The sequence below is a fragment of the Gouania willdenowi genome, chromosome 15, assembly GCF_900634775.1.
Source record: "Gouania willdenowi chromosome 15, fGouWil2.1, whole genome shotgun sequence".
NCBI lineage: Eukaryota > Metazoa > Chordata > Actinopteri > Blenniiformes > Gobiesocidae > Gouania > Gouania willdenowi.
In genome coordinates this window covers 24,582,307-24,604,990 of record NC_041058.1, presented here as the reverse complement: position 1 = coordinate 24,604,990, position 22,684 = coordinate 24,582,307, and the positions used below count along the sequence as shown (strand labels likewise).

Genomic DNA, 22,684 nt, shown 5'->3' with positions numbered 1-22,684 from the left:
ACAGTACGAAGATGTTTGCTCTTGATGAAGAAATAAATGCATCTGTTGTTTCAAATGTCCTCAAAGCTTAGGAAAAAACTAGTCTGAAAAATGGGGAAAATTAACACAAAAACAGAAAAAAAAAAAAAATGTTTACGAAAAACTGAAAAAAAAATGACAATAATTATTCCAAAAAACAGAAGAAAAAAAAATTTGTCCAAAAACTGAAGAACCCTAGCCCTAACCCTGAAATAACAATTAAAAAATCTTAATTAAGTCATAATTATGAGATACTACGTCATAATATGTTGTAGATAATTATGACTTAGCATCTCATTATTATTATTTATTTAATAATCAATTATTATTATTATTATTATTATTATTATTATTATTATTATTATTATTATTATTATTATTATTATTATTATAAGTGTTTGACATTTCAAAAACACAGATTAGCAGATGTATAAATCATTGCCCGCAGCTGTGTCAGCTCCCTCTGATAAAGTTTTCCTCAGATCTGCACATGCGCAGTGGAGGCCTGTGGCTGCTTCCTAACCCGGGTTAGCTCGTTGTTAGGTAGTAGCATGTAGACGCTGACAGACGAGGACTCAGAGCCGCTGACTAAAGTCACTTTACCGGGAAGCGAACACAAAACTCTGGCCTTTTGGTGAGGGTTTGCCTCGACGACATGGACTACAGGGTATGTGTTTGTTCATGTATATGTCTGTAGGATGGTGACAGACGCTGGAAGAGGCGATGACTTGTTTATGAGCTCAGACTCGACCTGTTTATCTGTTTACCTCTCAGTCCAGAACTACAAAACCGGCCATTAACGTTAGAGTCCACCTTGCACACGTGCTGTTGTTGTTTAATTAGATTTAAGCCTGTACTGACGGTCTGTCCGTATCCAACTCCACTGACATTGTCCACACTTTCCTTGTCACAAAGTGTTAAAGTTGGCACACGGTCCCCAGGCTTTTATTCTTAGTTTAACCCTTTCTGTAGAGTGAAATGTTTCCTGTTTTTTGTTTATTAACGGTTCAAACTAACATCCTTCTCAACATGAAGCCACAGGACACAGACAAAGCCCTGAGTCACTGGGGAGCCCTTATGTATATCATTATGTACAGCAGGGCTGGTAAACTCATTTTAGTTCAGGGGCCAAATAATCAGCAGTTTCATCATTATTGTGCCCTTGTTTACACTTATGTGTATATGTGTGTATATATATATATATATAACTGCCCCCCATGGGATGGGTTCAATTGCAGAAGACAAATTTCATTTTTATGTAACAACATATATACATGACGAAAATAGGCTTAAAAGCCCAGTTTAATTTTATATATATATATATATATAATACAAAATATTTAAGAGACTGACATTATCCAACCATTAAGTAATAGATATCAGTCCCGACAGGCTCTTCATTAGATTGTATAACCAATTTCTATTTGTTCAAGGGAAATATTATGTAATAATTTGAGGAAAATTGAAGGATTTTTTAAGAATTTTGCAGTTTTTTTCAACTGTTTTTTTTTTCTTTTTAAATTTTTTTTTTAAAATTTATTTTATTTTTCCCAAAATGACTGCCATCATGCGATATATGCACTGGGAAAACTGCAAATATTGTTGAGTTGCATTGACACAATGAGTAATATTTTTTCTGTCATTTTTCACTTTCTCCTTCGGGCTGAATTGAATGCTCCAAAGGGCCGGATTTGGCCCACGGGCCAGGACTTTGACACATGTGATGTACAGTCAGTAAAAGACAAAAGGCTGAAGCATACCTCAGAAACAGATGTGTCTATGTTCTCAGTCATTCAGCTAATGCTACAGTTTTAATAATACATTGTATTTATGATGCACTTTATATTTGAAACATATCTCAAAGTGCAACAATGGGTGAATATGAACACTTGTAGTTCTGCTATTAATGTGAGATATGCCCTGTAATGACCCCACAGCTGTGGTTGAGTTCCCTTCTGACTGTTTTCGCTTTTATGTTTCCATGAACAACCAACTCCCACCCAGGGCATTTCCATGAGAACACAACCTCTCCTTTCAGACAACAAAAGCTCTCGTTAGTCAAAACTTGGGAGTATAAATCCTTTGCCTAACGAAGAAGACAATAGTAGCACATGAGCCATTGTTGGGTGTTGGTTTAAGTTTCCCCTGAAACAAAGAAAAGGTTTTAAACTGCGTGGGTGGATCAGGTGTTGAAACAGTCTAAAATGATGTTGGATAACACAATGTAGATCGTATCTAAAGGGATGGACTTAGCCTTTGTAACTGTCTCAGATAACGCGGTGCAGTCATTTCTTTATCAGATAAATGGCGGTGACAGTGGCTGAGCTTTACCCACGTACATGCTACACCTAATGGGAGTCCCCAGGTCCATTCTTCTGTTTTAGTCACTTTATTTTTCCATTAGTTCCCAGTCGGCTCTTTGCAGTTGATCTTGTCTAACCTGTATACGACGGAGAGCATGTTGTCCAAACACTTGAGCAGGGACGACTCTTAAAACATTTATTTTAAACTTTAAATCCAGTTGAATTCCACACTAACAATGATTTGAAAGATAAACCTCACCTGTGCAGATTAAAACTGAGCTTTATTGTACTACCTACGTGTCTCTCTCTGTGATTATGTGGCTTTATTTTAGGCCGTGCTGGCCATGATTACTTAACATACAGTCTTTTGAACCTTAAGCTTACCTGTTCTGATTGTGGATAAGGTGCACCTACTATTGTGTCATAAATACGCCAGCAGGACAAGATAATGGAATGATAATTTTGTGAACCTTAGCAATCACAGTCGCAGGGATTTGACTGTGACTTTGCTGGGATTGAGGTTGAGTCAAACCTCCTCAGGGTGTGGAAAACTCTTTATTTACTCTCAGGTTGACAACAGAACTAACTAGTTATTTAGGTTTGGGCTTAAATGTTTGATTACATCTCATACCTGGCGTTCACAGAGCTTTTTTCTTGTCCGATCACGAGAGATTGCAAAACATTCACTCAGCATTGTTTGGGTGGTGGGAGGAGTTTCATTGGCAGCTGACCAATTAGCCAAGAGTGTTTTCTTACTCTTACCTTGCAAATAAAGCGGTGTCGTAGCTATCAGTTGACAGCGTGGAAAGGTGACAGCAAGGTTTAGGTCTCTGTAAAGCTCACAATGTCTTCAAATGTAAGTAATTCATCGTCATTTTCTATTTGTTTAGCCTACATATGGTGATGTTTGTTTCTTACTTAAAAATTATGTTGACTGTGAACATGTCATTTGAAATAATCTTTGTAAGGTGAAATTAAGTGTTAATGTTGTTGTTATGAGAACCTAGTTAATGAACAAAATGGGATTTATGGATAGGGGTTGGGTTTAAATGGGTATTTCTTCCACTCCTTTTAAGAAATGTAAACTGAATTATGTTGGGAATATTTTAGTTTTTTTTTTTTTTTATTATGATATTCTGTTAACATGTTTGAAATACATTGAAAGATCTAATCAATTTAAGTTTTTGTGTGCTGGTTCTGACTGTGTTTTCCACATCATGTTGAAGGAGGGGATGGAGTTTCTACTGGAATGATACACTTATAAGAGGGAGCACATTGGTCGAGGACACCCTCACAATACTTACACTAATTACAAAACCATATTTACAACTACATGCCTTAGTGATTATTATTATTGTTTTTTTTTTTTTTTACCTCATAGATACTGAAGGCCTGTTTGAGCTCAACCATATTCATCCCAGAACTAAAACATGCAGGAGGATTTGGCACAGAATATTCTTTTTATTGGCTAGTAGCAGTGCATGGCATTGATTAATTATTAAGGATGTCTCGATAACTTTTTCACTTCCGATACGATACTCATATTGCAGCTTTGAGTATTGGTCGATATCGACCCAATATGATATTGCCACAAATCATAGATACTTTTATTACTTACTCAAACAGAGAACAATAGTCAGCAACAGTAGGTATGAGAAAAGCTGACCCATTTATTATGAACCAATTGGTTACATACATTAAGAAACATAATATCTACAGTATTCTAGTCCGATAAAATCCAATATTCGTTTTCTAATATCAATATTGGATCGGTACACCCCTATTAATTATTAAGGGTGTAAGAAAAAAATCAATTTTGTGATATATCGCAATATTTGACAGCGCAATTATCGATTCCTAAAATGTCGAATTGATTTTTTAAAAATTTTTTTTTTACAAAAACAATTGTCGCCAACATATACATAGCATGTAAACGCCCAGTCACTAGGTGTCAGTGAACCGCATCAGACCTTATTGAACTACCTCACTACTCAATGCATTTTAGCTTAGAAGTTGTTTGCACTTCATTTTTATAAAACATACTGGGCACTTTTATAAATGTGTGTTAAAATAATTTAAGAACTAATCAGAATCTGTTGTAGAAGCAAAAGTGAAACTTTTCTGAAAAATGTAATTTGACTTTGATATTGGTTCTTGAGTTAGTTACAATTTACTTGTTCTCGCAAGTTAAAAAAAAAAAGTATTTCATACCTTTTTGTACTATTTATTGATATTGTGATATATTGTGTCATGAATTGTAATGTATCATCCGATTCGTGGCAATGCACACCTATCAACTTCAGATATTTGTCAATAAATGGAATTCTAATGGACTGCTAGAGATTTGCAGACTGTCGTTAAGTATTGTATTGCTTAAATGTTTTGCAGCATATATTAGGACTGTTGTGTAAAACTATATTTGGTTAATCATTAAACCAGCAAATGTTAATTTTATTAGTAGCTGCGGTTGAACTTTAAAGTGGACTGTGATGAAAGGATTTGGTGAATCTGTCTTTTTTTCCCCCACTCATTTTGTGTCCAGAGTGCCCTGGAGGTGTATAAGGAGACTGTGCTGCTGTACGTTAAGGAGGGCCAACGACAAGTGAACTCCCACTGCGCTGACCTGGAGCCATGGCAGATCATTGGAGCGTCTGTCATTACCACACTGGGAGCTGTCTACATCAAAGGCGTTCTCTTCCAGCAAGAAAGTAATCAGTCACACATCACACATGGGTTCAAAGAGACTGGATTTTGAGTTGATCACACATGAAGCAAGTTCTCTAGAAATCCTGTTTGAATATTTGGCTCTCACACTGCATTATTTACCTTTTTTTCCTTTGATGGTTGAAAGTGTTGTGTTGGACAGTGGAATGAGATGGTGTCCTTTTCTAGTCCAGTCATGCCTCACAGTCGCTATCTGTGCAGCTTGTATCTTGACAGATAACCTAACTCGATCAACAAATCTTTCTAAATGTGTTGTTCATAAATCACTGACAAAATTCCTCAACAACAACCCATGTACGGTAGATCCAGCTCTCAGAGAGGCACATTCAGAGCAAAGTTTTACAGTGGAAAGCAGCTCTTAAAAATGAAATGCTTTGTGGATAATTGTCCACTCGTGATCACAGCACTCAATCAGCTGGGTGTTTGTGCTGGTTTGTCACCAGTGTCTTTTGTCATTCTTTCACTGGCTGATAGGTCTCACATCCCGAGTGAAGAAGCAGTGCTTTCGACTCATCAGAAAAATCCCCTTTGTTGGTGCATCAGTAAGTATTAGTGGTGAATCTCTTCCCTTTTCTGACGGCTTTGGTGTTGTCGCTCTTTGTCATGAGTCACCCTCTCATATGACTATGCAGTAGGAAGTGAGAAACCTTTGGCATACTTAACAAAAGTTATAACACCCTTGTGTGTGTGTGTGTGTGTGTGTGTGTGTGTGTGTGTGTGTGTGTGTGTGTGTGTGTGTGTGTGTGTGTGTGTGTGTGTGTGTGTGTGTGTGTGTGTGTGTGTGTGTGTGTGTGTGTGTGTGTGTGTGTGTGTGTGTGTGTGTGTGTGTGTGTGTGTGTGTGTGTGTGTGTGTGTGTGTGTGTGTGTGTGTTAGATTCAGAACCAGCTGAACAAAGCTTTGGATGACATGTCTCTTAGTCTGTGCACCCTGAAGGAGGGGATGAGCTACACCAAACAGCTGCCATCCAAAGGCCTCTCCCAGAGCCAAGTGATGGACAGAATCAGAGAGTACGAGACGCTGAGTAAGCATGATTCATCAGCCTGAGGGATCTGTTTTCTTATTCGTTTGAGACATTTTGAGTTTATTAGTAATAAGAAACATGTAGCCTCTATTTTCAAGTTTGTTTGTTTTTTTTCTTTTGATTTTATAATATTGGTGAACTTTTGATATTGTTTCAGACGAGGTTCAATGGGAAAAAGGACGCGTGTCCGGTGCTGTGTACTGGGGCGATGAGTCTCTGACAAAATTTCTGGTTAAGGTATGTTTATTTGTAATAAACCTTACAACAGGCATAACACGGATGTAACTCCTTCAAGTGTCCAAATCTTGCTCCGAAGTTTTTACCAAATCAGATGACACCTGTAAGAAAAAGATGAACTCCTTGTTAGTGATTGTGGCGTACGTCTCCCTTTGGCATGGTCCAAAGGGAGAGTGTATGCATATTAGTAATAGTATTACCATTATGTAACAGTACTGAAACTTAAACAAAATATTTACAAGTGAAAATATGGAGTCAGCGTCTCAAGATTGAGATAGGGAATAATCATTTACTTCAGTTTCCCTCAGTTTGAAACCACTGCTCTAAATCAAAGGTGGGACTATTTTTGTGTAGTGGTGAATGTATGTGTGGTAAAACTGTCAGAAAATCACACAAAGCAAAAAGAGATTATATTGTCATAAGCACTGAGAGCACAAACCTCCACCTAGCCCCACATATCCTGCTAGATATTGTCAGTTATTTGAATCAGCGATCCTGATCACAGTACTATGATACAGTAGGTCTAAATGTATGGCCTCTCTTGTTTTTAGAAAATGAAATGCACAATACGGGTTTGATCTGTATGAAACTTGTTGAGGTAATTGAGGAACCAACCTGACAAAACTGAGTCAAATTTCCGAGGTACGAATATTTGAAACTTTTCCATTGAGAAAAAGGATCTTGACCCCAAATTTACTGGCGTAAGGTTTATATTTGGTTAAAATTGTCAGGTCAATCTGTCAGTACGTTTGATGTAAACCTGCTAACAAACAGTGAAAATACTCCTTGGTGGAAATAATAAATATCGAATAAAAGTAACATGCAGCAGAACCAGCAAATGCAAAACAGAAAATAAATGTTAATATTGTGTGAATTCAGATAAACGTTGGTATGCATTGACCAAAAATGTAATTGTGGGACAGAGTCTTGGAGTTTGAAGGTTTTGTTTTTTTTTTAATTCAGAAAACAAAGATCAACAACAATTTGATTTATTAACATTATAATTTCTTTAAACTGTTTTGGTTAATTGGAAGTGATCTATCCTCTTCTGTTTTTGATTTTTCTCTCTCAGGTTTATGGAGACTTTGCGTGGAGTAACCCTCTCCACCCTGACATCTTCCCCTGCGTGAGGAAGATGGAAGCTGAAGTCGTGAGAATGTCCTGCACACTCTTTAATGGAGGACCTAAATCCTGTGGAACAGTGAGCGAATGTAGTGTTACTGGTAATGTTAGACATAAGTCACTTATTTAAATGTGTATTCTTCTCTTTCCAGGTTACTTCAGGTGGAACTGAGAGCATACTAATGGCTTGTAAGGCGTACAGAGACATGGCTCATGAACGAGGTGTCAAATACCCTGAAATGTAAGGATGACTTTATCACACCTGCTTCTGTGTGCATGACTCATTCTCAGCTTTAAATGGGTCATTAAATGTATTTTGGTGTGTGTTCCTCCTCCTGCAGCCTTGCACCTGTGAGCGTCCACGCAGCCTTTGACAAAGCAGCACATTACTTTGGGATGAAGCTCGTTCACATTCCTCTTGTCAATAACACCATGAAAGTAGACGTGAAGGTAAGGAAGTTATCTTAACTGCAGTGTGTGTGTTATTGATGTTTCCTTACATACCTTTTGAAAGAGTTTTTTTTGTTTCCTCTTGAGGCTATGAAGAGAGCCATCAATGGGAACACAGCCATGCTGGTCTGCTCTGCACCTCAGTTTCCTCATGGGATCATGGACCCTGTTGAGGAAGTGGCGGAGGTTAGGAAAGTTTTTCCTTCAATCATGTAATATGAGAAGCATGAGGCCAAATGTGATGCGTTTTGTGTGTGTGTTGCAGCTGGCTGTGCGCTACAACCTCCCGCTGCACGTGGATGCCTGTCTTGGTGGTTTTCTGATTGTTTTTATGGAGAAGGCTGGTTACACACTGGCCCCGTTTGACTTCAGTGTCAAAGGTGTTACCAGCATTTCTGCTGACACGCACAAGGTAAGCTGAATCCAACCTAAACATTTTTGGGTTTACGCATTTCTACATGTCCTTCAAGATGACGCCATGATCAGCTTAAAGTATAATATCAAGTAATTTCAATGCAGCATTCTTTGTGTATAATTTCTCCAACAGTACGGTTATGCCCCCAAAGGCTCCTCAGTGATCCTCTACAGTGATACAAAGTACAGACAGTATCAGTACTTTGTTGCTCCGGATTGGCAGGGCGGCATCTACGCCTCGCCCTCTATCGCCGGCTCCAGGCCTGGAGGAATCATCGCAGCCTGTTGGGCGACAATGATGCACATGGGAGAGGACGGATACATTGAGACCACAAAGAAGATCATCAGCACAGCACGCAAGATCATAACTGGGTAAGAATGAACCAGGAGGAGGGTTAGAGGTTACAGTGGCCATGTTTACATGGGAACTTTAATTCAGAATGAAAGTTAATTCCTCTTTAAACTGAACTTGTAAACACTTAATTCCTAATGCAAATTTAATTGCGATTAAACTTAAATCCAAATTAGGTGACTGGTTTATTTTGATTTTAATGCCGAATTAAATACGTCCTCTTTCTCAAACACTTAATTCCACTGTAAATTAATTCCGGTCATTCTGCGCATGCGCGACTTGCTGTTGACGATATAGTCCAGGATGGCCGAGACTATTTATGTAATAAGAGCCTTAAAAGACATGGATATAATGAAAAGTGTGGCTGCATGGAGGCATAAACGTGTGAATATTGTGTGAATATTCAAAAACAAGCAAAGCCACAATTTTTCATATTTTCAATATATTGATCAATTAAAAGAATAACAGCTAAAGTCGATATGATAGTTATTAGCTGGTGTAGCACAATCGCGTATTAAAACTCACTGTGGGATGACAAAGCTTATTGTTATTTTGACTCATCTGCAGCAAGTTTTTGTCTTTTTTTTCTCTTTCTCGTGACATGTCTATAATCTCGATCAAGTGACTTTAAACTTTCCTTTACTTTGTCATGGCCAAGGATTGGAGTTGGAGCCCAGTCTGATGAGCATTCATCATACAGTGTAGCAGCTTTCCCCAGCAAATCATCATCGGAACAAAGGCTTAGTGTTTTGCAAATGTCAAGTTTTTTGCCCAGTCAGATGAAAATAAAACCAACTTCGTCTTTTGATCTTGTGAGCATGCTAGACCATTATAGTATCTATAGCCACTGATAAAATGGTCTCTGCAAACCCGTGTGTATTTAGTTTTTTCTTCGTCTAAGTCTGCTCTGTTTATATTTGACAGCCATAGACGTCTTTGGCGCTCTGACAATTCTCTTGTCTTTTCTCTTTGGTTTTTTATAAATGCTGTTATTCAAAATAGTTTATAAACCCTATTGTCTCGAATAGAATTATGTCCACATCCAACAGCACAAAGGGTGGGCATTTGGTATTATAACTAAGAAACAAAGCAAAATAGCAGTGACTCCCAACACGATCGGCAGCAGAAAAAGTAGTGCAGTTTGGGCATCCAGTAGTGCAGTTTGCATTTACATATATGGCAATAAAGTATAATATATATTCTATATTTAACTGCAGTGTTTGTTTTAGCTGTTAGATAGTTGGAGAGGGAGGAGCTCACATTCTAGGAGGTGTGTTAATTGACGTCACCTACCAACGTGGGAAAAATCCAACTCGCCCGTTTGCAGCGGACTTGTTTTTATTAAATGTGGAATAACAAGGGAGGGAGGAAACAGAAGTTTTTCAACTTTGACCCTCTGAATGAGGCTAAAGGGATGTATGTCACTGTAGCAAAACCATTAGAAAGTGATTTATTTTTTTATCATACCTCACCTTTAATGCACTTTAGTTTTTTTTTTTTTTTTTTTTTGGAATGCATGGTTTGTTTTATTGGAAGGGCTAATATAACTGAAAACTTTGTGCTTTCTTTGAAAAGCAAAGGCTACTGGAATATCTAAAAAATGTCAGAATATTCAATAAACATTTACTTTCTTTAAAAAACAAGACTAAAAATTTATTCTTGGCTATTTATGCACTATTAAGAAAAAGTAGTGAAAAACGTATTCGATTTTCGACCAAGCGTTTATATTTTATCCGGCTTCAGCCACAAATTTTAATTTCGGTTCATCCCTATTGATTACTGATATATAGTTGATGGGTTTCTAGCCAGTTATGTTGCAGTAAATAGTATTGCCGCTTGCTTTCTGTGTAAGACATTAAATCACTAGTTCATGAGGCTTCACCAGTACTTTCAGAACTGATAGACATTAAACGTCAAAGTAACTGTAACTGAATTTATTTTGTTTATTTTTCTTTCACACCTTTACTTACCTTGTGTTCATCTTGTTTTGATTTGTGAAGAAATTTGACGGCACTCAAGTGACTTTGATGCAAGTAGGAAGGTCTTTTATACGTCCTGAAAGTGAGAAAGCAAACACTTAACCCCAAAAGCAGTTTTTCCTGCTGAATACATAGAGTAGGTATGAAGTAATGTAGTTTATTGATCCAAGTCCCACTCTACATTTTAGTCAAAGTATGTAAATGTAGCGTTTTAGTTGTAAAATGTTAGTGCCCTTGAGTGCTAAAAAACAAACAATACTATAGTGTTTTCAGTATCAACACTTTGAATGACAAAACCAGGGGTTTAGTTGCTCTTTAAACTAGAGGAGGAAAGTACATGATCATTCCCCATGAAGAAGTACAAGTGCTTATTGTAGCAGGTCACAAATCCGTCTGATCACTTTCAATTTTGTTTTAATCTAAAACTAAGCAAAGAACCGCAAGTTCAAGCAAGTCCGGTTTCCTGACCTGGATAATTATGAGCCGTCATAGACATGTCAAGAAAAAGAAGCAATTTTAAAAGCTAGTCACTCGTTAGAATTTAGACTCTTGCAGATTAAGCACTTTTAGAATGGAGATGCGTATTATGTGACCTAAAATTGGTTTTGGGGAAGCGGACATCTGTATAGGTTAATCTCGGAAATTTAGAGTTGGACAATATTGGGGTATGGAACGTCACTACTTAAAACTGGTGATTCCCAATGTGTGTGTGTTTCAGGCTCTTGGTGCTATTTGCAGATATTGTAGATGTGCCAAAATAGGTCAATGTGCAAAAAAAAACTTAGTTTTCATTTTTAAAAGTTGATCGAAATGTATCTAATAGTATAATACAGGGTGATTTTAATTCATTGGCCCTCCTTATTTATCTGACCAGTGTTCAGGCAGTTTGGGGTTAAGTGGAAATGTTTTAATTATTTAGGCTGGTGTTGTCTTTCCTGAGTTTGGCTTGTCTTATTACTTTAATATTCCATCCAACTTTATTTCCCTCTGACAGAATTAACCAGATTGAAGGAGTGTATGTGTTTGGGAATCCGGAGGTGTCGGTGGTGGCCATTGGTTCCGATGTTTTCGATATTTTCCGTCTTTCTAATGCATTAACGTCGAAGGGCTGGAATCTAAACACCCTGCAGTTCCCATCTAGGTAAACCTCAGTCCAACCAGAGCAATATGACAGATGGATTATAAAATGGGTTCTGATCTTTATGTCTGTGCCCTGTCCTCCTTCACAGCATCCATATTTGTTGCACAGTTCTGCACACCCAGCCCGGGGTAGCAGATCAATTTATTGGTGATGTCAGAGAGCAGGTGGCTATCATCATGAAGAATCCTTCAGAGAAGACCACAGGGATGGTGAGTACTGTTCTAACACGATGCTACCGACAGTTTCAGTCCACACCAGTGGTTCCCAATCTTTTTTTTTTCCCTCTGTACCTTGAATTTTGGTCAAATCATGTGTACCCCCTCTTTATATCATAAGTGCCCTCTCCATAATTTACAGCATGAAATAATCCTGTTTCAAAAAAATTACAAGAAAATATAGTATTTTATTAAGCAAAAGTTTGTTAGTTTGTGGTGAATTTGTTAAAAAAATAGCCTAAAAAGAACTAGGAATCTTTCATGACTATTTTTAAAATAATTGTTCAATCATTCCTAGTACCCCCTGCAATGTGCTTCTGTACCTCTAGTCATTAGCATTGGACTAGGGTAGGGCTGCAACTATCGAATAATTTTGGAATCGAGTATTCTGTCGATTTTTCCATCGATTAATCGAGTAATCGAATAAATTACACTTTTGTGTTTTTAAATAACTATATCAATAGTGTGTAATGCAACATGAAAGGCCTCTTAAAATGAGCATGCAATTGACTGTTATTCCTCTCAAAAAGCGTTTTTATTTAAACTCAACACTTCACGCTTAACAATTGGCTCCAAAACTAAGCCTGTTTAACAAATCTTTCTGTGAAAGCCCATATGAGGACAAAAAATAAATAACAAAAAATGTACAGGTACAAAACAGAAAAAAAAGAGAACTTGCATGTGCAAGCCTTTAAACGAGCAAATGGTGGTTGGGAGAGTATTTAGGGGTTTATCCACTGCAGTCAAACTAGACGCTCATTGGATAAATGCTCGGTTATGACGCACTTAGTCCCGCCCATCGGACGCCGGGCTTCACAGGAGGTCTATGGAGCAGTGGGCTGGATCTGTCTGTTCCGGACGCTGGAATAATGGATGATGATTGGATGATCTGTCTCAGGCTAATTCAATTTTGATTGACAGCGAAATGAGCCAATCAGAGAGTATGACGTTGTAAGCACACAGGCGGGTTTTTCAAATATTTCAGTCCGTTGCTCTGTGTTGACACGGAGACTTTGCTGATCCTCTCATAGCGAATCAACTTCTGACAAACCTAGTGTCTGTTTTTGGTGTTTGTGGAGACTGTTACTGCTTGTGTTGTGAGACTTTTGACCAAACACTCACACTCCAGCGCGCAGCAGCTACGCGCGTGCGATAATCTACAAATAGTTGTTGACAACAAAATGTGAATTCTACTAGAATTCACATTTAAATAAACAGATAAATTTTCTGAAGTAGGCAGAAAATGAGCTTCCCCTGCATGAAAGACCAGCAGCCGCCACTGGTGTGTGTGTGTGCTCGCGCGCGCGTGCATGTGCCCGCGAGCGGAGTTTGCGGTGAGGAGGGATAAATTAATGAGATTTTGGTGCATTTTCTCTCTCGTTATTTGTCATGCCTTGTTGGCACTGTCAGCTCATGACAGGCTATTAATAATTACAAGCACTGCACAAATATTCTGAAAAGCGATAGTGTCAGTTAGTAATCGTAAAAATACGTTACCTTGTTGACGGGCCGAGTCCGCTCGGAGAAGCACTGTTAACGTGGGGGTGCTTTCTATTCAGGTGCTGCAGCATCGAGGATGTACTGTTATGGTACGCCAGGTCCGTTTTGCAGTAAATACACTGCACCATGTTGTCCGCTTTACGCAGCGTAAAATGATTCCACACCTTGGACATTTTCTGTCTTTTAAAAGAACTTCTTTCATTTTCGGCCATTGTTTGTGTGTGAGCAAAATAAATACCGCCACTTGTTAAATGCGCGTCAGTATTACAGTCCGTGTGAAAGAATGATCTCGGAGCTGCGGAGTGGTCTTCAAAGCGGGAGTGATACCATGGCAACGTGAATTAAACGAAGCCTCGAGGCAGAAAATTTGCCTCGAGGCTTTTTTGTATTCGAATTACTCGAGTTACTCGAGGAATCGTTTCAGCCCTAGACTAGGGAGTAAAGGGTACTGACTCGAGGGCCCAAGGTAGGGGGGGCCTCAGAAGTCTGTTTTATATGGACAGTAAACATTTTTAGATTATTTATATGGGAATGAAAAGGTTCCTGTGTGAATAATTGTCTTTAGTGCAAAACTGTGCTTAACCAGCTTATTTTCATATTGCGTCAGGGCCTTAACTACCACCCCCTTTAAAACTGTGCAAATGGTACGACCCACATGTGCTTCTGCTGTGGCAGGTAGTCTGAACTGTAGATGTGAGCGGGAGATAGACAGCAGCAGGAAACCATGTCTCTCCTCAAGAAAGGAAAACCAGGACTGCGTCCGACCAGTCTCTCCTATCTCCTTTCCTATCCACTGTTCCTTCACCCCCGAAAGTGTTTAAGTGGTGGCCATGTTAAAGAGTGTCCAAGTTCTCTTTAAGCTTAGGAAAAGAGGCGCAATGCTTCCTTTATAACCTCCTTTAGCCTTTGAAACACTGACTCATCCTTTACCAAAGGAGATAATGCTGACCCACAATTCCTTGCGGCGACAACGCGCGCACACCCGAGCGCTGACAAGTATCGAAGATCATGTAAGTTCTAAAACCCATATATTATTATATGTCAGACATGATCATATTATAACTGACATAAAACAGACACACTGTGGTTCAAGAAAAAGGGATCAAAGACATTTTTAGCCACATTATATTTTATCCAACATAATTCATATTTCTGAGTGAAAGGTGAGTGTGAGCAACCATTCTGGTTTACATTCAAACCTTGTGGTAATTGAGATTATATCAGCGGAAAGTGTTATAAATGTGCTTTTAATATATATACATATACATTTTTTTTATGTCCCCCTCCCCACCCCAAAAAATTTGTGTTTTTTTACCAGCCGCCACTAAATTGTATCACAAACATAATATTCAATAAACCACTAAAATATAGTAGAATAGATTTATAAAATACTTGCAATGGCTATGGAATCATTAGGTTATTGTGAAGAAAACGTATAAATCTTGTATCATAATGCAAGAATACTAGTATATTTTCCAGGCAATTTTTTTAATTTATTTTTTTACATGCATACTTACCGTAGAGGCCCAAAAAGATGGTTTGTACCCAGGGCTGAAAATGTGGTGCTCCTGTTTGGGAACCACTGGTCCCAATTGCAATCGCAGATGTACTGATCATTATTCTTATAGTTTACATATGGCGTCATGCCAAACAATCGTGAGAACTATTTGGCAGTCCTCTCTGTTTACTATGCTGTTGGCACATGTGACATGTGTTGTTATTGTTGTTGTTGAACTGTTAATTTAAGTCGACTCAAGCTGCTATTTCAGGTCCCAGCACTTAACAAGTATGCAAGCTCCACCTACTTGGCACGAGAGTGCGTTGTTGTGCATGGTGGACGAGTTGGCAGCAAAGATCACACTTCAGAGTGCACCACTTGAGAGAATTGAATGAGTCCTTGCCATCATTTGCATGTCACAAATAAAAACAAAACAAAGCTCCAAGCAGGGAGGAAGAATGCTAGTGCTTGAGGAGCATTGAAAATTAAATACAAGTTGTTTTCCCACAGTGAAGCATTTTATTTGTTATGATTGTCCACATGGCAGCCGGCTCCAGAGCCTCACGTGTTGTTCTTTCCAGGGAGCGATCTACGGCATGGCCCAGTCCATCCCAGACAGATCTATGGTGACGGAGATTTCTCGGGGTTTCCTGGACTGTCTTTACAGCACTGAAGTGCCCAAGTTGAACACCAGCCACATGAACGGCAACGGCAAAGCCCATTGAACCGGGTTCATCCGTCACCGTGGCAAACAGGGAATCAATCGCCTCCTTCCAATGCTCTGATTGTCTCACCAAACCGTGGCCTTATTTCACTGAATCCACATCGTACGGAGGAAATCCACAAAGATGTTTTGAAGCACAAGTGGTCAGTAGTTTAATCAGCCTCTCGCAGTGCCTTAGCAGCAGAGGACAAATGACTCCTCACAAGGTTTAGACTTTTATTTTGGTTTGAATTTTATTGTGTTCACTTCTGAGGGTTTTCTCTCATTTTAGAAATTCATTTCAATGTCAGCTTCTCTTTTGACACGTCTTCCAGCATTCATTGATTGCATAAATACGACTAATTTTTTAATAGCCAACCATTTCAGCTTACTGCATGTGATGACTCATCAAAAACAATACCACTGAGATCTTATTAGTAACGCTGTGTCGCCCTCTAGTATCAAACTGAGTGTACTGCTCTGGACTGGATGTGGATGTTATCAAATCAGGACACGCTTTTTACACGTTAATGCACTGCAATGCCCTGACAAAAGGCTCAGGTACAAATGTCAGTCACTTGAAACTACAGGTTTTGATTTGATGGTAGAACTTTGCTTTCCAGCCTGAACTGATGCTCCTATCCTTTTAAAGCACTTAATATTAATATTTTAGATGAACATTTGTGGCCCTACTGTGGTTGTATTTATGAGCAGTCGGAGAATTAATGAAATTTTGGGAGTCATGTTGAACAAAATGGTCTTGAATTCTGAAAACGGGACCAGTTTAAATTTTTTAGAAGTGGCTACTTTGACATATTTAATCATTTGAAAGATTATTTCCAGTCCATGTCTAACATGTCAGGCTGGGAGCACAGATCCCTACAGAAATTGTTGTATCTTGCTAGGTGTGTTTTCATCTGTAAAACAGTTTGTTTATTTTCTAATTCAATCTACCTCAGTTTCTGCTCTTTGCAATAGGCATTCATCCACTTCAATCTGTTCTAACAAAGTCACTGATGTTCACTTCTAACCAGAAATATAAGAGTGAGGGCTTTTATTTTAATTCTCTTAATGTCACTGTGATAAAGGTTTTTGATTAACAATTCAGACTCTGGATATGTTTAGATTAACAGTTCTAACAAGCTGTGTACTGTAACATCAAACAAGCCTGTTTTTATATGCTTAAGTTGTTTTAAAGTGATTTTATTTGTGCAATAAAGACCATAAATTCTCTTTGAATGTCCGTTATTAGAGGAAGAGAAGTAAATACCAGCATTTTAAATGGCACTTAAGTTTGTGTGTACACTGCATTCATCTGTAGCAGTCTATGACATGCTACAGTTCTACAATCAGTGCTGCGTTAAATTATTAAGCAGCATCTTATAATCAAACCATGTTTTTCTGTATACATTTATTGTGCCCATTGACAGGTGTTGAAACACCTGCAAACAATAAACTGCTTTTCCTCACGTGATTCGTTTATTCTTTGATTGGCTGAAATCTCCACAATGTGTTTATTGAAAGTAGATATGTATGTAGTTATTTGAAAGGATGTTTTAATGTGTCCGTCAGCATTTTTTTTACAAGTCCAAAATTAGGAGTTTATTTCCATTGCTCTACTGTCCCAAGTTAAAGCTTGAAAATTACTTTAACCTGTAGTGAAGCTGTCACGTATTTAAAATGAGCAGGGTTTACAACTTTACATAACTTCTCCCTAATGCAAGGGAAGAAAAAAAATAAGACTTGGTCATCAACATCCCCCACCTGATTGGTTGTCATAACTCTCAACCTTTTCCTAAAAGTCTTAAATCTAACTTAGATGTATACATAAAATATTATCACATCACAATATAAAATGACTGTTAAACTGTTTCTAAGAAAAGCTGTCCTCTTTGAAGATACCTCAGAGTAAAGAAAAACAGAACAAGGGCAATAACTCAAGAAGAAATAATTGTGCACTTATCATTTTCAAACTATCTTAAACGGTTTCTGAGAAAAGTGTCCCCTTTAACTTGGACGGACAGATGGACGGAGCTCAAACCAATATCCCTCTTCCACACTTGGTGGCGGGGGATAAAAATGATCCATCAAAGCAAGGAGCATATACACACATGCACACCTATATAGAATGTATGCATACATTAATAAATCCCAGCATATAAGTATACACATGAAGAAAATAGACCTGAAGTTGACTTTATTCTCCACAACGATGCATTGGAATATTAATTTTAGATCTTATTGATTATCTGTGGTTTCCAATGTTATCTGTGATCTATTATTACCCCTAAAAAAGGTCTCTCTCTTTACTCTAAATCCACGTCTTCTATCTTGAAGCTTACCTGAGTTATTAAGTGGGTTTTGCAATTTCCAAAAAAATCATAAATTTTCTTTTTTCTTTTTTTTTTAAACTAAAGACTATTAGTGTCCTATCTTTACATGGTTAGATGCTACAGTGCAGAATGTCAAGCAAAAGTGAGACAAACAGATAAATGTTTTCAGAGCACTTTTAATGGTATTGACCTACTTGGAAAGAAGTACTTCATGGTTCGGAATAAAAAGCAGCAGATGAAGAGTAAAACAAAATGATTTGCTCTAATAGCATCATAATCTGCAAATGTTTCCATAGTGTGATATCCTGAATTGCAGTTGTACTATGGTCTGTCTATTGTATAGTCTAATAAATATAGTCTGCTCATAAAGGTCTACTGGTGGGTCCCAAAACAAGTTTAGCTGAAAGAAGTTCTTGGAAATGCTTTTTGCATGTTTTCTCTGTGTATTTGTTGATTTTTTTTTAAAAAACATTTTTTTACCAAGTTCAAGGGTTTCCCTCATTGATACATGCAGGACAAGTCAGTGTACTGTCCAAGCATATGATCAATAGAATTGACATGCCTTGATAAATGTTTTCCAGCTCCTCAGCCCAGCATTGACCAGATGCGTCTTGAATTATATGAGGTTTTTAAATTGGTGTGATCAGAAAACAGGAGCTACAGTAACTTCAGTTGAGGATCAAAAATGATAAAGAAAAATGACATAAGTAGACCCATAATCAGCTCCAATAACAATATAGTTTCCTACAGTTGGTTTCCACTTCAAACAGATCAATAACAGCACAAACGTCACACACAAAGGCACCTTCAAAGGTTTTTGTTTTTTTTTTTCACAGTGAATTAAAGTGAGTTTGAATATTGTTTCATCAACAAAAAGCTTCTCTGGTAGAAGGTGATTTTCTGTAACATTGGATTATTGCATCACTGCTCACATCAGAGAAGCCTGGTCTATGAAAGTGGCCAAAGTGATGTCTCGCTGGGACAGACCTCCACAGTCATGTGTGCTCAGAGTGATCTGGACCTGAGGCGGGACACGGAAACATGTATAAGACAAAATATATGCAGAACAGGCAACGACATAATGGAAAAATCAGTGATGTAAATTACGAGTGTGAAGGATCAAATGTACAGACACCCTAGGGGTACGCAATGGCACTACAGAGAATTAGTGGAACAGCATTACAAATATGAAGATTTATAATGTTTATTTTTAGTTTAAAAAAAACAAAAAATAATTATTAATAATGATGATGGAAATGATCTGGATTAGAACATGAACTGAAAAAATGAAGCTTTGATGCTTTATAAATGTTTTTTTTTTTTACAGTAATCTGCAGTAAAGTATTGTAGTTTGACAAAAGAGGCAGGGGCGCAAAATCCCGGGGGGTCACAGAGGTCGTGTGTTCCCATTCAATGAAGTTGTCACCCCCCAAAAAAATCTTATTGTAAACACAAATTAAAAAAAAAAAAAATAGTATACTAACTAGTCACGCTGTTTAAAGGTGCAGTCTGCAACTCTTATAAAAGTAACTTTTTTGTCATATTTGCTAAAGCTGTCACTATGTAAGGACAGCTTTACATCAAACTAGTAGTTTGTGTGAAAAAAACAGACTCATTGACTCCCTCCTGCTGCTCCTGCAGCCTTTGGCAGATTGCCAGAATGCACCACGACCGAGCAAAAACACCCAATCAGAGCCAGGATTGTGTTTGATGGGCTGTCTGACAGCGGTTGCTCACAGGCCCCGCCCCTTTCCTGCAGCTAGAGCGCTGTCTTTTTTTTTTTTAAAGTGTATGGGGTGGAGGAGTAGAAGATGGAATTGGTGACTTTTCTGTTTAAAAGGTAATTACTGCTGCTTGATTTACATGATGTTTGATTTGTAATTGTTACACTAGAACTCTGTGGTGAATGTGTTGTTCATGTGTGCGCAGCAGCCTCCGTGTGAGCTGCTGTGAGTGACAGTTGTTGCTGGTGATGCTGCGGTGTGTGCACATTGAGAGAGAGAAGCGCTGCAGTAATAAGCTTTTAACAGAGCATGTTATATTACTGTGATGTTGCTGTCGGACTAACGTTAGCTTGTTAGCTCCTCTGAGGGAAAGTTTGGAGGCAAGGCAAGAGAGCAGTGGGGAGGGAGTGGGAGAGAGGGATCTGAGAGTTGTGGACTGCACCTTTAAAAACACAATGTTTGACAATGCAATTAACACCATCAGTTTTTACATGAACTTTGAAGTCCAATGCTTTCATACTGGATATGTAGTTCATAGTGCTGTGGACTTGTAGCTGCCTACACATTCATACCAAAACATTTTTCAGTCACTAAAGTTTTTTAAATTTTGGTATATTCATTTGCACCTTCATTTTCATGTCCCACTCAGGAATTGCTCTCAAGAATTTTACTGTTTCAAGTCACTCCCTTGAGCCAAAAAAAAGTTTGAGAACCACTGATTTAGGTAAGGCAGTGGCTGTCAATATGTAACATGTATCCATATACTGGCATTCTATTCATACACCCCTCATTGGCCAGTTTAAGTCATGTGATAGGTGCACTAAATTTGAAAGGTGCACATATCTGGCCAATGCTATGCACTTGTACTTCCCTAACCATAACCCTAACCTATGTTACGGACTAACCCTAACCGTAACCCTAAACTATGTTATGGACTAACTAACCCTAACCCTTCACCTAACCCTAATCCTAACCTAAGTTACAGACTAACCCTAACCATAACCCTAATGTGACTTCCGGTAACGTCATCTTTCGTACGGATAGAATGCCGGTATATGGATAAGTATTACGTACTAGGAGACACTTCTTTTAGGTAATGAAGGACAGACACACACAAAGAGGAGTTTTGCATCTTCTTGAAATGACATCACTGCTCCTTTATACCTTATTGTAGACATTGAACCACTCAGGGTGATGATCCATCTTCTCAGCTTGTAAAGCCACACGAGACATGAAGCCAAAAGCCTGTAAGAAAGCCAGTGATGCTGTCATGTGCACATAACGCCCATCATCTGCCTCATGGTTGTCGTTTCTTTTGTAAGAACCTGGTTGAAGTCTTTGAAAACGAACTCTTTGTAGATGGCGTCACGTCCAACCACCTCCACCCACTGAGCGCTGTGTAGCAGTGGCAGTAGATGTGCTCGCTCCTCTTCGTTTAGATTCTGGATCTGACCGGCCTGGAAAGGATAAGAGAACATTGCTGCGTCACAGTGCATTTGTGAAGGGGCAGCTTCACAAACACCAACTGTGATTGGCTGCTCCGGATCCTCATCTGGAAACAATGAAACGCTGCATTCCTGGTTTTTAGAAAAGAGCTGCTCTAAGGGTTTGTGATGTTGTTGGGCTTAAATCTTCACACATGATGCACAGTCACATGATGTGAGGTCAGTTCATTCACCCTTACAGACCCGACTTTAGATCTGAACTCATATCTGCCGACATGGACTAAATAGCAGCGTGTCAGATACAGATGAGCAATCCTACTCATCATCAGCTTCTATTAAGATAAAAAAAAAAAAAAGATGTCAAGGCTTCGGCTGCAAACAGCTGTGACATCAACAGGTATCATAGCAACGCTCTAATCTACTCAATCTGTGAGGCATGTGCTGCACAAAGACAGCTTCCTGCTCATCAAACACACGCTCAAAGCACATGCATGTGCATTTAGTATTCAAACACATGAAGTGGGAACATTAGCTCTTTAAAATAATCAATTAGTCGATCAAATTCTTAATGTTTTTACTAGCTGTGTGTGTGTGTGAGTGCAGTGAGCGACCTGTGTGTGTGTGTCAGAGCTGACAGGTTGTGTACTCACCATGTTTACAGTGCTCTGCTCTCCCAGTTGTACAAAGAACAACCTGCTGTGGCAGAAAGGCAGATCAGTGAGAATGAATCCACCCACCTTTGGGTCCTGTGTGTGGTGGCCCCTGCAGAAAGCCTGAGCAGAAATCCTCCCCACTGATTGGCTGCTCTGCCCTCTTGTCAGGATAGGTTTAATCATAAACTGTCATGTGTTGCAGGCCTCCAGGCCGGTGATTGTAAGACGATTCAGCACAAAGGCAGACGTACGTGTTCAGTCCAACACGAGATGATTAAAACTAAGATGAAAAAAAAAACTATTTCAAATCTCATCAAGAATGCTTCATGACAAGGATTTAATCATATGCTAAAAAGGTTAATAAAGTTATAGGACCAAATGCAGAGGTGTAGAAGTACTGTTACTTGATTGAAATTGAAAGTACAAGTAAATCATAGCTCAATTTAATAGTACTCAAAGTAAAAGTTACTCGTTACGTTCACCCCCTCGCGTTTATTTTTGGTAATAAATTTTGCATTGGTTTCCTTGCATTTCATTACGTTTTCGTTTCATTTATTTATTTAGCACACATGAAAAAACAAACATTTAAGGTGCAAGGAGGGAGTGAAGCCCATTGGGCTTGTACAAGAGCTCCTCCCCTTTCAATAAACACAAACAATAAAGGCTAATAGAGACGTAGAAGGTCATGAGGTTAAAAAAAAAATGCACAATAAATCTTTGATATAAGTGGAAACTAATATATAAACAGACTTCACAAATATGAACATCGAAAGACAAATGAAAATATTGAACAAACTATTAATTGAAGATCAAAAAGGAAAATACAGTAAACATCTCATGAATAAACTTAA

The 22,684-nt window shown here is 38.4% G+C and overlaps 2 protein-coding genes across 3 annotated transcripts; one reads left to right on the top strand and one right to left on the bottom strand.

The window, feature by feature from the left end:
- The first annotated feature begins 511 nt into the window (after positions 1–511).
- Positions 512–17,152, top strand: sgpl1 (sphingosine-1-phosphate lyase 1). 2 transcript variants are annotated; one of them, XM_028469057.1, is made up of 14 exons: positions 512–685; positions 4,864–5,029; positions 5,520–5,587; positions 5,920–6,067; positions 6,225–6,304; positions 7,377–7,505; positions 7,579–7,667; positions 7,768–7,876; positions 7,964–8,062; positions 8,142–8,288; positions 8,424–8,662; positions 11,616–11,762; positions 11,851–11,971; positions 15,557–17,152. In XM_028469057.1, exons 1-14 carry the CDS (start codon positions 674–676, stop codon positions 15,698–15,700), a joined length of 1,698 nt encoding a protein of 565 aa, XP_028324858.1. In that variant the 5' UTR covers positions 512–673; the 3' UTR covers positions 15,701–17,152. The 2 variants fall into 2 exon arrangements, with proteins under 2 accessions (XP_028324858.1, XP_028324859.1); XM_028469058.1 differs by lacking the exon at positions 512–685 and adding an exon at positions 2,781–3,177.
- Positions 17,153–18,800: 1,648 nt separating this feature from the next.
- On the bottom strand, positions 18,801–21,999 carry pcbd1 (pterin-4 alpha-carbinolamine dehydratase/dimerization cofactor of hepatocyte nuclear factor 1 alpha). The gene is made up of 4 exons (XM_028469056.1): positions 21,831–21,999; positions 21,061–21,192; positions 20,900–20,980; positions 18,801–19,032 (listed from the first exon to the last, which is right to left on the bottom strand). The coding sequence occupies exons 1-4, from the start codon at positions 21,831–21,833 to the stop codon at positions 18,940–18,942; spliced, it is 309 nt and encodes a 102-aa protein (XP_028324857.1). The 5' UTR covers positions 21,834–21,999; the 3' UTR covers positions 18,801–18,939.
- Between the last annotated feature and the right edge of the window lie 685 nt (positions 22,000–22,684).

Bases quoted from the DNA above. Each gene is read 5' to 3' on its own strand.
- sgpl1 (XM_028469057.1), top strand. The intron at 5,030-5,519 runs GTAATCAGTCAC...ACTGGCTGATAG, and splicing joins CGTTCTCTTCCAGCAAGAAA to GTCTCACATCCCGAGTGAAG. The intron at 8,289-8,423 runs GTAAGCTGAATC...TTTCTCCAACAG, and splicing joins TTTCTGCTGACACGCACAAG to TACGGTTATGCCCCCAAAGG.
- pcbd1 (XM_028469056.1), bottom strand. The intron at 20,981-21,060 runs GTTCTTACAAAA...GCTTTCTTACAG, and splicing joins TTTTCAAAGACTTCAACCAG to GCTTTTGGCTTCATGTCTCG. The intron at 19,033-20,899 runs GTATAAAGGAGC...GTCCCGCCTCAG, and splicing joins GGTTCAATGTCTACAATAAG to GTCCAGATCACTCTGAGCAC.